Below are 13,443 nucleotides of genomic sequence, written 5' to 3'. Positions count from 1 at the left end.
AATGGTTGCACCAAGGGAGGATTAGACTGGAATTAGGAAGCATTTCTTCACTGAGAGGGTGATCAGACCCTGGAACACCCTGGAACAGGTTTCCTGGAGAGGTGGCTGGTGCCCCAAGCCTGTCAGTGCTCCAGAGGCATTTAGACAGTGCCCTTAATAACAAGCTTTAGCTTTTGGGCAGACGGAGCAGATGATAATTGTAGTCCCTTCCAAGAGAAATATTCCATCCCATCCCATCCCATCCCATCCCATCCCATCCCATCCCATCCCATCCCATCTCAATCATCCCATCCCATCCTACCCCCTCCCATCCCAATGATCCCATTCCAAGGATCTGTCCCCAGCTGCAGCAAGCAGCAGCCCAGCTTCTGATTTAAACTCTTTTCTCCCAAATCTGAGCTACAGGGGTTGTTCCCTGTGCCTGCAGCCACAGGACCAGCAGCATCCCACTGCAGTGTTCCACCAAGGGCATCCCTGCCACGGAAGGTGTGCTCAGAGCTGGGGTTAAGCAGAGCAGATTATACTGGGAAAACACACTCTACGCTCCCTCTGCTTCTGCCTGTGTTAGTCCTGAAAGAAGCATTTAAATTAAACAAGTTTCTATAGCCAAGTTTCAATCCCACAGCCACTTCCACCATTGACCTCCTTTTTCCCCCCTTTTTCTTCAGCTTGAGAGCAGGAGGAGGAGATGCAGACAGAGAGGAGTGCTAATTAAACAGGGAGTTCCACATTAGGGTACAAATCCTCTGGACTAGCACAAACCCTGCCAATTTCTGCATTTATTTATTATTTTTTCAGTACAATTGTAATTTCCAATGGTGCCTCCAGCACCAGGAGAGAGTTCAGGGGCTGCTCTTGGAGAGGATTAGCACGCTGGAAGCATTATTACTTTCCTTCACTGTGAATTCAGGAGTGATTCCCTGACGGCTGCACTCTATATAGAAGTGAATCGGTGCTAATTTGTTTTTGAGGATCACACATCCACCAACATGTGAAAGACAATCCTGCTTCTCGATGTATATTTTGAGCCAGTGCTACAGCAAACAACAGAAAATAAGCAAGCAGAGCAAGCCAGACCTCCCTCGCCCGGAAAGCCAGGGCTGGAAAAGAGCGGACTTCCATTAATTTTTGTCTGTCTGAGTTGGTTCTGCATATTTCCAGAATTAGTTTGGGGTTTTGGCCCTGCTGCTCGTGGCAATAGAGAGCAGGGCTTTGGGCAGCTCTCACATGGAAAGCCTCAGGGACGCCGTGTTGGACGGGATGTCAGAGAGACTGAGCCTAAAAGGCTCCTCGTTTTTTCCTGTTCAATCATCCTCGAGTTTAACTGCAAGAGAGGAATAAAGGAGCTAATTGAATCTGTAGCTATGGAGGGCACCTGGCAGGGGAGCAGCAGCCCCACCACCCATGGCTCCTCTCTCTCTGTTTGTGTGATTCAGAGGGACGTGGTCTGTGGGGAGATATCAGAGCCGGCTGAAATGGAAGACAAAGCTATTGTTTCAAACAGAGTTATTGATTTTTACATTATTACACTATGAAATTTATGGTCTGGTTTCAAACTGCAATAGGAGTTAATGACCACCATCCAGAAACTTCCAGGTGACCTTGGCCTTGACTTTGGTGGGGGAAGGTGAGCAGCTCCAGTTACCAGGTCAGCAAATGTAAATTGAAGTTGCAGCACCCTAAAGGACTGGATTTTGGGGTGCTGCTGGCTCTGGGTCTCTGCCCTGAGCTTGAGCTCACAGCAAACCCCAATCTGGTTGACAGCCGTGATGGAGTGGGGAGTGGGGAAATTGGACCTTGCAAATTGGACCTTCTCAGCTCCAAACAAAAGTTGTTCCTGCTGTTAAGCCACGTTTTGCCCCCATCCAGGAACACCATGATGTCCCCAGAGCTCCTCAGCACGGTTCTCCATCCTCAGCTGACCTCCCCAGCACAGCTGGGCTGCCTCCTTTAGTCACAGCTGGAGAAATGCAAACCAAGGGGCTCAGGGATGGGTGAGGAGCACCCACAGAGAGGAGAAACCCTGTGAGAGGGGAGAGCAAAGGGCAGTGCCCAGAGCAAGCAGCTGCCTGCAAAGGCCACTGCCCATTCCTGGTTCCAGCTCTCCCATCTCAGTCACAGGGTTTGCCCTCAGAGTGATAAGAGGATGTTTGTTCCAGTTAACACATGAGATTCTGGTGGCACAGAAGGGTTTGCAAAGGCACTCCCCAGTCTACAGCCTTTTCCTGGCTTTTCTGTGAAAGGTACCTCCTGATGCATCTTTTGGCACCAGGCTCTTCCCAAAGCTTTCCTTTAGCACTATTCCTTCCAAATTTCCTTGTATGCTTCTTCCTATGGGAACTGTGTTTCCAACTTGCCAGCCAAGGAAGGCAATTTCCAGCTGCTGGAGAAGGTTTTTTTCCCTTGTAGTGCCATCTCCCTGGAACATCCCTGATGCTGCACCCCGAGCTAAAGTCGTGTGAAGCCAGTAGCCTCCAAGCTCATCTTCTGCCTCGGAGGTCATAATTGCCATTAAATCACAGCTTGCCTAACCAAATTATGCAAAACCGAAATTATCTCCAATGATTTTTATGTTGCTGAAATGTTCCAGAACTGCCGGGGTGATGACTGGGGGATTGGGAGCAGCTGTCACTCCATCAGAAACCATAACTCCAAACAGCTGGGATCTGTCAGTTATTTATGACACCGGTCGCAAAAAAAAAAAAAAAAAAAAAAAAAAAAAAAAAAAAAAAAAAAAATGAAGGTGGATGGGTGGCTGCCACTCTCTGGCTGAAAAGCAGCTCGTGCAGAAAGCAGAGCCTCGTGTGCCGGTGCTGGGAGCTGCAGCTGATGTTTGGGGAGCAATCCCAGTGAGGATGCTCCTGCTGCAGGGCCGTGGGGCAGCACCTGAGGGGCTTTGCACAGAGGCTGAAAGGGAGCTGCTGCTCGCTGGGGAATTTAGGCTTTGTGACAGGCAGCATGGGCATGTTTATTTTATCCTCTGTGTTGCAAAGAAAAAAAAAAAAAAAGAATAATAAGAGGAAATAAACCCTGCAGCTGCTAAGCAGGGTCTGACACTGCTTTGTCGAACTGTCCCAGATCCTGAGTTTGGCTCTTGGCTCGTGCCCAGTTGCTTTTGCTACTCTGTCCTTGCCTTTCATCGTCCTTCACTTAGCTGATGAAATTGTGAGCGTTTGAGGCTGCTTTTTCTCCCTAAACAACAGTTTCTCTCTATGTGAACATCCAATTCTGAGGTCGTTCCCAAGTTTCAAAGTGTGCTTTCCCCCCGGGGGTTGCAGTCATGTCTTTGTGCACCAGCTTGTTAGGGGTGGATTTTGAAAAATCCTTTGATAGATGCAGGGTGGGAACAGGAGAGGAAAATCTCTCTGTAGAGCTCAGTGAGGTGCTGGTGTTAGAGCAGGTGTGAGTTTGGCCTCAAAAGAGGGTGAGTGATGAGGAAGCTTCTCCCTTTTTGATAATCCCGCCTGTGAGCAGATGCTTTGTCCCCACTTGTAGCGCACTCTGGTTAAGTATTATTATTTATATTATGTAGTAGCTATACATAGTGTTTTATGGCAGCAAAGATACATAAATCAGCCACCAGAAGATGAGGGCTTTGCTCTAAAGAGCTTATAAATCTAACAGCTTGAGCAGCCCTGGTAATGGACACAGTAAGCAGGCAGTCAAGTTGCATGTAGACATGAGCTAAGATGGGTCTCCCAAAGCAGATGGTGGGTTTAGGAGAGATTTGGAAGAGAAGCAACCTGCTCCATCCTCGAGAGCGGATTCTCCTGCTGGAGAATTAGGCAGGCTCTGACCCACATAAGCTTGTCCGGGTGGAGAGGTGAAAATATCCATCAGGGAGAAGCAGCCCACCAAGAGGGGGTGCTGGGGTTTGTGCCAGGGCTGCCTTTTGGGGTCGTCCTGCAGGACAAGATTCCCACCATCCTTGTCCTAAGTGATGTCTTGGCCTCGAGTCTGAGCCTCCTAATGAGAGTAAGTGGCATCGTGTTCTAAAGAAACCGAGTCCCTGCCTGGCTCAGAGGTACAGCAAAATGTTCTAAACCTTAAAAAGCAAGAAAACTGCCGGGGCAGGTACACCTGGCTCTCTGGAGCAAGTGGCACTGCAGAGTCAAGAGTCCCTGCCGTGGTGGCAGAGAAGTGCTGCAACCCTTCAAACCATGTGTCTTTGATCCTGGGTATCAAACCAGGGTTTTTTTGTTTTTTTTTTTTTTTTTTTTTTCCAAATTTCTTCCTGTGCTGGCACCGGCCTGGGAGGAACCTGGTCTGGGCTGGAGAGAGATGTGCAGTGTCTGGCTGCTCATGCTGGCTCCGGGTGTCTGCATTCTTCTGGCTGCCTTCAGCTCCTGCACAAATTGAGGCTTCACGCTAAATGCATTACACTGTATAACAATTAATCCCGTGCTACATATAGAAAGTCCTTACTCATCAATAATGCATGTGGGAGGAGTGATTTTCACTCTCAGTAATAAGGCTAAGACAATGGAAACAAGCAGGTAATGGAGAACATTTATAAAGATGTTAATCTAATAATGAGTCTAATGCTGTTAAAAGTAAGACTGCAAACTGGACGCATCCAAAGATAAATTATTTCAAGCATTCATTAACTGATGCCTAATTAATGCCCAATTAGAGGGATGTTACATGGGAAATGGTTTGGACAGTCAGACGAATTCATTCCAATCACTGAAACCTCAGTCAGAGGCAGGAGGCAGCAGAAGGACTCGGCGAGCAGAGGCCGGGGTGATGCAGCACGTCAGTGGGAGAGAGGCAGGACATAAACACCCCTTTGCTGGTTTTATCCATGTCAGCAGGGATTTGGGGTTACTCACTTCACCAGCAGGTTCCTGGAGGATTTTTCTGTGCTGCTTTTGAAGCTCTCCCTCGCCGGCGAGCTCCGACATGGGCTGGTGACCCTCCGTGTGCCTCACAACCTTTACAAGATGAAGTTGAAAGGGCTGAGTCAGGAATAACATGTTAGACAGGGTCAAACTCTCAGGAGAGCTGGGCTGGGGCCTCTCAGGGGGCTCCCATGGTGTTTTCCAGTCTGGGAAGCCCAGTGAGACCCAAGAGCTCCTGGCTGCCATGCCTCAGTGGGGTTTGGCTGCTGGATATCCCAGTGCTGGTGTTACAGCCTCAGGAGCTTCATGGCTTCATAACCTCTTTGCTTTTTGGGGATCTCATTCCCAGATCTGAACTGGGAGCAGTCCAAGAGCATGCCAGGAGCAGCTTTTCACAGCACTAAGCAGGCAGCAGGTTTTACAGGCTTGGAAGGGATGAGACCACAGGCCTTGTGTGCATCCACTGGGGAGTCCAGACCTTCATGGAATTACTTTGGGTTGGAAGGGACCTCAAAGAACGTCTAGGGCAGAGATACCTTCCACTAGGACCAAGCTGCTCCATACAACCTGGCCTTGGACACATTCAGGGATGGGGCAGCCACAGTTTTTCTGGGCAGCCTGTGCCAGGGGCTCACCACCCTGGCAAGGAAAATTCCTTCATTATACCTAATGTAAACATACTCCCTATCAAAGTCCTGTTCACCTATTTTTCCTAAGTATCCATCCTTCTGTTTCCCCATTCTCCTCACTCCCAAGTTACAACAGGGAGAAAGACATCCCTGTCTTTTCTTCCCCCCATCCTATTCTCGGGAAGCTGAGAGCCAGTAACAACCCCAGCCTATCCTCACTGCCATCCCTGGCTGCAGGAATCCCATCTCTCTCTCCATAGGAGCTCCAGCCATTAACTCAGAGCCGCCTGTTAATTAAAGAGATGAACTCAGTTCCCTCTGACCTTTACCTCCGGAGTTATCCCCGCAGGCCACGAGCTGTTAAACACCGCGTTCCCTTTCTGCAGGAACCTCCACCTTGGCCATGCTCCAGGGAGGCCTGGGCTGCCTTGGTCCATCACCATGCCTTGCTAACAGCCTCCTGTCATCACCATCCCTACACGTGAAATCCTGTGTGCTCCCAGATCCCTGCCCAGCTCCACCTCCCGTCAGTAATCCCGTTAGCCTGGCAACTGTCGTGTCACGGAAGAGCGCATAAAACTGTTGTTTGGAAGCAATATGTAATCTTCCAACCTGCTGCGTGTAGCTGGGAGATGGTTTATTGATTCAGACCCTTGTGATTTGGTATTTGCAATAACAGACTCTGCATGTGGGAGATCGTCACAGCACTTGTGCCTGGCAGGGTTTTGCTAATAAACATCAGACCTACGGAAGGCGCCGTGCTCCGGTGTCACCGAGGTAAGACGGGGGACGTGTAGTTGTCCCACCTTGGTGGAGCACATCCTCGAGTTGAAAAACCCAGCAGAACATATCTGCAAACTGCTTTATCCCTCCCATGGGAGGATAATCACAATATCCTCAGGACACCGCTGTTTCCCGGGCTGTGAGTGGCAGCCAGGGCTCCCGTTCTGGCAGAGAGCTCTGGGTAGTCAGCACGACGCTCCCACCAGCGCAGCCCCTCGCTCATTGTGCAGAGGCACGACAGCAAAGCCAAAATGCTACGGCAGTGACTTGGAGAATGTTCCTTTTCCTACACAGCCGTAGGAGTTGTCGCGAATTCAGCGTTCCCGACTCACCAGCCCTTTTTGGCAGTGGCGCAGGGATGAGACATCCCTCCTGGTAGCCCGTGCTTCGTTTCTGAAGGGCAGTGCCTGGAAGTCATCCCCCTCATTCCCATCCCCAGGCAAGGCTCCATCCCATGCTTTGGGCAGCAATGCTATTTTTTCCCCTATTAACCGCCCAGTCAGCGATGACTGGCTCTTACTGGTGATTTATGGAGAGTCTGAATAACTCAGTTTACCTAAAATATGTGGCAACTTTGCCTTGAAAGGATAGGGTTAGATGGAGGGGTCACCTGCTGTTAACTAAACAGCAATAGATCTCCATACCAGGGAAAAGGCAACAGCAACCACACAGTTATATTTCAAACACAATTAATAAGAAAACAGCGAGGTTTTTGTACCTCCAACTCGTATTAGGCTGTAAGCACTGAAAAGAAGGACTGTAAAAGCCCAAGGGGTCCTGGCTCTTGGACTAGCTGGTGATAACGACGTGGAGTAATTAGAGATGAACTCCACTTCCACTCTCGTTTTTCAGATTAGTACAAGCTGAGCAGGACTCGTGGGCAGGATGGCACCGGCAGCTGTGCGCTGCTCCGCTGTTACTCCTTTTCCCTGCAAAGTCCAGAGGCAGAATACATTAGACATGAGCAAATTTTGCGTGTAAGAGGAAAAAGCCAAATCTAGGAGGAAAATCTGAATGAGAAATGACAAGTCTGGTGCAACGAGTCTGAAAAGCCACTCGGCGCAGAAGGAATAGCCTGAAAGCAAGCCTGGTGCGAGGAGTGGGAGCGAGACAAGAGCGAGTGGGGCGGCGGAACCCGAGCTCTAAGGAGCTGAGCAGAGGGAGGGCACGGTTCTGCCTCGTTCTATGCTTCTCTGCTGCGAGAAAAACCCCAGTCACAGGCACATTCTGTAGCATTAGAGGATGCAATATGCTTTGCCACAGGACATCCATTTAAAAATATGTCTGAGCATCCCACTTCCAAACGGAGTTTTCGGCTCAGCCTTTTCCACCAACTGCTGACAACATGTTTCCCTGTAAAGCGCTCGGGTTTCGGGGTGGATGGTGGTGTCTAACAACTGTAGTGAAAGGAGACGGTGGGGATGGGTCTGTGCCTTTGGGGGGAGTGGGATGCACCGCACACGTGTGATTTTAGGTGCTTCGCTGGAAATTGCTGAATCTCTGCAGCTTTTCCTTTCCAATATGTGCAGGCGATTTAACAGATGCATTTCAAGAGGAGTGGGGACACCTGCGAGGGTTTGAATTGCCCCTGTTTGCTCTCACACCGCGGCGTTTCCTTGCCTGCAGGCAAAGAGGCTCTGCTGCCTGAATTCTCACCGAGAAAGTTTCTCCTGCCTGTTCCGGGCTGGGAACACAACCAGGCGCCTGTTGCAGGCAGGGAGAGGAGGCAGGGAGTACTCCATACATCACGTTTCAGCTGCCGTGGGTGATGAGCCTACTCATCCCAGCCGCGTGGGTAATTCATGAGCAGAGAGGAGGGCTGAGCTAATTGGGGGCGTTTTTCACCCGGAATAGTCTCCGGAGCAGCGATGGGTGGGCGGGAGGTGCCCGGTTCCCGCTGACGCCGCTCTCCCCTCTCTCCGCACAGGGGGGTTTGCGGAGCTGCTGCTGGTGCTGCTGGGGCTGAAGGTGCCCGGTGCTCTGGGCTGCCCCACCGACTGCGTGTGCTACCCCTCGCCCATGACCGTCAGCTGCCAGGCTCACAACTTCGTCACCATCCCCGAGGGCATCCCTGAGGACAGCGAGAGGATCTTCCTCCAGAACAACCAGATCACCTTGCTGCTGCGGGGCCACTTCAGCCCTTCCATGGTCACCCTCTGGATCTACTCCAACAACATCACCTTCATCGACCCCAACACCTTCGACGGGTTCATCAACCTGGAAGAGCTGGACCTGGGGGACAACCGCTACCTAAGGGCTTTGGCTGCAGACACTTTCCAAGGGCTGGTGAAACTCCACGCCTTGTATCTGTACAAGTGCGGGCTGAGCTCTCTCCCCAGCGGGATTTTCGGTGGCCTCCACAACCTGCAATACCTTTACCTGCAAGACAACCACATTGAGTTCCTTCAGGACGATATTTTTGTTGACTTGGTTAACCTCAGCCATCTTTTTCTCCATGGAAACAAGCTCTGGAGCCTCCATCAGAACACGTTCAGGGGACTAATAAACCTGGATCGGCTGCTCATCCATCAAAATCAGCTGCAGTGGATTCATAGGCGGGCTTTTCATGACCTCCGAAGATTGACCACCCTTTTCCTGTTCAATAACAGCCTCTCGGAGCTGCAAGGGGACTGCCTGGCCCACCTGGGAGCCCTGGAGTTCCTCAGGCTGAATGGGAACCCGTGGAGCTGCGACTGCAAAGCCCGTTCCCTCTGGGAATGGCTGCACAGGTTCAGAGGCTCCAGCTCCAGCGTCATCTGCGAGTCCCCCGAGCAGATGCACGGCAAGGACCTCAAGGTGCTAAGAGCAGAAGACTTTAGGAACTGTTCAGGGTCCGAATCGCTCCACCAGATGAAAACACACACCTTCTCCACGGCGGACAGAGGAGCCTCCAAATCCCACCACCCCCACCACTCCTCCAAGGAGAAGGGGAAGGAGCGAGGGGCTGAGAACAGTTTGCACAGCAACCAGCCCGCCGGCCCGCCGGGCTCCCGGCCGGGCTACCGCAAACCCGGCAAGAACTGCACCAGCCACAAGAGCCGCAACCGAACCTCCAAACCGGTGTCCTTGGGGCCGCGCAAAAACGGGCAGGAGTTCCCGGACTATGTGCCTGACTATCAGCACAAATACAGCTTCGGAGCCGTGCCCACGCTGTCGCCCAGGCGCAAGGGTAAGTGCACCCGGCGGACGCCCATCCGCCCGCCCAGCGGGGTGCAGCAGGCGGCCGGCTGCCCGGGGCTCAGGGCGTCGCTCCTGCTTTTCCTGGTGGTGTTGGCGGCCGTCATCCGCTGAGCCCCGCCGGCCCCGGCCGCGGACGGAGCGGAGCTTGTACTGCCACCAATCTACAAAGGACCAGAGTTTCTTTTCTTCTTGTTTTTTTGTACGTGGCTCAGCGTTGGCCTGGCGAAGGGAAGAACGTTGTCTCGGCTTCCTGCGAGGGTTGTCTGCGTGCCCGGCCGGACTGTGCCGAGCGCAGCGGGAGCAGATTAAAAGGCATTATCACACCTTGTCACAAACAGCCTAACCGAGCACCTACGACAATAACAACAAAAAAAGCCAACCTTACAAAAAGCAGATAACAGGGGTGGTAACCAATTCGTCGGTGACAGCACCCAGACAAATGGACTGTATCCATGCTCTTGTGAAATCCCGTTCGTTTGAGAGCGCTCCGAACGACCCCTCCAATTACCGAAAGGAACATAATTGCTGTAAAAACCATCACCGATTAAGCCTACACTGTTTCTCTCTGAAAGTGAGTGCAAGGACACTGATGCCGATGTAATAAGGACATTTGGTTCTCCCACGTTTTAGCCCTTTTGGCTCCAAACCCAGAGGCCAAAGTTGGCTGGGAATCTCTTAGAAGACAATCTCAAAACCCCTGAATATCTCAGGCATTACAGCAGAACAGGGCTTGCCTGCTGGGCTTGGAGTAGCCGACAACCAAAGGAAAGACTGATTAGAGGTGGAATTAAACAAAAACAAAAAACAAAAAACCAAACCCCAACAAACCCAACACATAAAGAAATGAGGTACCTGCAGGAGGTGTGTTTTTTGTAACCATGTTCACACATCTGAGAAAAACACCCCAACAATTGCACAGGCTCCCCCTCTTCCCCTCAATTATCCATATGTATGTCTTACAATGTTTATAAACGATATGGAAACTGTATCTTCAGAACTAAGGATTGTATTATTGAATTTATAGCAGACCAGTATATGATTTTTTTTTTTTTTTCCTTGAGAAAACAAACCGGCAGCAGTGCCTACAGATGCTGAAAGCCATCGGGCGGGCTCAGTACACGCGGGGGAACCACAACGGACCAATGTTCTCAGCAATTCAGAACACTAAACTTTGGGAGGGGTTGGGTGGTGGCGGTGTGCGATGCAGCAAAGTCCATACCCAGAGAGCCAAAATTCACCCTTACATCCTAATTTGTAACTGGCAGGGGGGAGAGAGAGAGAGAGAGAGAGAGATTAATTAGCCCAAATAAATAGAGCCATAGAGCTCTGTCTCCGGAGAGCACTCGAGGCCCCGGGGAGGACAGGGGCTGGTTTTGGGGCTGGAGGCAGAGAGAGGCTTCCCAGCCATGGCAGTGGCGTGACGACCTTTATAGCTGGACTAAGGTTTTCACTGGGGCAGCAAGGAGCAGCTCCCAGGCTGCAGACAGACCTGACAGAGTCAGGAGGGGTTTTGTTTCTTAAAAGGAACAGATTCTGGAAGAGTCAGAGCAGGGGGAAGCGACAGCTTGCAGAGGACCGGCGAGAAGCGCGGTGCCCGAGGTTCCTGGTCCATGGCAGGAGAGGGAAATCCGTGGTCCAAGAGAGCTGTACAAAGGGGGTTGTGGGGAGGTGGAGGAGAGGGAGCAGGGAATCCTGTTCCTTTCTTCTTGGGTTAAACCATGCGCTGGAGGGATGTGTTTGCTGGTCGGGGGCATGGCAGAGCTGGCAGCTCCACCGTGGGCTCGGGGAGGTGCTGCCCAGATTCTGCATTTGGTGTGAATTCCCTGTCAGCGTGGATGTGTGAGACCAAACAGACACTGAAGTTAATGAAACAAGGGAAATAAAAGTGATCTTGGACAAGAAAAGGCTTCTGTTCTTTCCATAACCACATTTCAGGGGTGGTGTTTGTGGCTCATGTGGGGGGGCTGGAAATGCTGAAAAAAAAACCAGCTGCAGTTTTCCATCAAACACACAATTAATTCCAGGAAGGACAGGCCAGCTGGGGAAATGCTCTCCCAACCACTGTGGGGAAGGGGAGAGGGTATTTACACAGTGGCAGATTCCTTGGAGGTATCTGGAAATGGAAAGGGAAACTCCCACTGAAAAGAGAAGCAGAAAATTCCCTGATGCACTTGTGTTTACGAGCAGCTGGATGCTGAGAGTGGGAAGCTGGAGGGGCACGGCCTCCTCTGTCCATCTTGCAAGCAAGGAAAGCCAGAGGCTTGGATGCTTCTCTTTTAAACACCCTTCTTGGGGAATAGCAAGAGTGATTCTGGGAGGAGGAAGGAAGAGGTTACTTCATCAAGCCCTCTGCCTTCCAGCTCCTACCCAAACTTTTCTGTCTACAGGGCTCTAAAGCTCCACTAAAGGGATGTCCAATGCAGCCAGAACAAATAATCCGTGGTCTGAAATAGCTCCCTCATGTCCTACTCTCTATAACCAATAGCAACTGAATGAGCCTGGCACTGTCCCTCAGAAGTGGAGCATGTTGTTATGTTGGTTATTTCGTTTCATACTCTGGAAATCAAAGCTCTCAGTGGGAGAATGAAGAAGAGAAGCACTTTATTAATTTTTTTTTTTAAGTCTGTGTGTAACTCCTGTAATATAGGAGTGAAATGTCAGCACAGGAGATGCTAATGTTTTATAAATGATTTGGGTGCAGCAGGCACGGTGGATAGTCTTTGAGATGAATTATATTAGAACAGACTACGCCTGGCTCAAAACCATAATTGTATTTTTAGTATCTTTTCCTTTAACATGTAGGAAAAATAAAGGCAACTCCACGGTGTATTACAAGCCTTGTCAATCAAGTGCTCTAACTCCTAGTGATAAAGGCAACTGTTTAAAAACCAGAAGGGAGACATGATACACTGCTAAATAGGAGATGTCTCTTGACATGGCGTTGTGGTTTAACCTGGCAGGCAGCTGAGCACCACAGGGCCGTGCTGGAATGGGGGAGAGGATTGGGAAAAATACAAGTGACATTCATGGCTTGAGATAAGGCTGGTTTAATAGGACAGAAATGAGAGAAACAATAATAGCAACAATAGAATTGGCATATGCAAACCAAGTGATGCACAACGCTGTTGCTCACCACCTGCTGATGCCCAGCCAGTCCCTCAGCAGAGGCCCTCAGTTTATGTACTGACCATGATTCTATTTGGTTTAGCATTTCCCCTTGGCCAACTGGGATCAGCTGTCCCTTCCCAGTTTATTGTGCCCCACAGCATCCTCAGAGGAGCAGAAAAGTCCTTGACTCACACCAAACACTGCTGAGCAACAACAAAAAATCCATGTGTTATCAACATTATTCTCATCCCAAACCACAGCTCCTAGAAGGAAAATCAACCAACCCAGCCCAAACCAGGACACACAGGTTCCTGCTATTCCTCCTGTCTCCTCCTCAGCTGCCATCCCTCCCCATCCCCATCCTTCTTCCACGACCACAGCTCTTTGAGGATAAACTAAATTTTTGTGGCATGCTCTGACACTCGGGCTCGATAATGAACTTCCCAGCTGCGTGGTTCAGCTCACCACGGCCCTGGGTTCACATTCGTGTGCCTTCTCCCCAGCTCCTTCCCTACAGCATGTCTTCATGCATTTTGAATGCTGCTCTGAGGCCTGGCAGAAATCCCCTCTGCTCTGCTGCAGCTCTCCAGAGGAGCAGGCTCAGGTATAACCCTGCCTGCCGGAGATTGTCTGACTGATAAGCTGGGGAAACTTGGGATCTCATTGGAGTTGCTCCCAGGTGCCCAAGGTGTCTGGGAGGGGGAAAGAGATGATCCCCAAAGTGGTGGGAAGCCCCTTGGAGGTGATGTTGGCCTGGAAGGATGGGGTGAGGCCACTGGGATGAGGTTCAACAAGGCCACGAGGCAGGTGCTGCACAACCCCTACAGGCCTGGAGCAGTGTCTAGAAAGGTGCCCAGTGGGAAAGGACCTGGAGGTGCTGAACACAAGCCCAAATGGGCAAG

At 50.8% G+C, this 13,443-nt stretch overlaps 1 protein-coding gene across 1 annotated transcript in view; it reads left to right on the top strand.

Annotated features, from left to right (window-relative positions):
* Positions 1–11,020, top strand: part of RTN4RL1 (reticulon 4 receptor like 1) — a 29,001-nt gene extending 17,981 nt beyond the window's left edge. Inside the window, exon 2 of the mRNA XM_058817925.1 lies at positions 8,181–11,020. Within this exon, the coding sequence (XP_058673908.1) occupies positions 8,181–9,544 (1,364 nt within the window). The 3' untranslated portion in view covers positions 9,545–11,020. The remainder of the gene's footprint in view (positions 1–8,180) is intronic.
* Positions 11,021–13,443: the final 2,423 nt, after the last annotated feature.

The sequence above is a fragment of the Ammospiza caudacuta genome, chromosome 20 (assembly GCF_027887145.1).
Source record: "Ammospiza caudacuta isolate bAmmCau1 chromosome 20, bAmmCau1.pri, whole genome shotgun sequence".
Classification (NCBI taxonomy): domain Eukaryota; kingdom Metazoa; phylum Chordata; class Aves; order Passeriformes; family Passerellidae; genus Ammospiza; species Ammospiza caudacuta.
The sequence above is the reverse complement of the archived record's forward strand: the minus strand, read 5'-3'. Positions and strand labels throughout refer to the sequence as shown.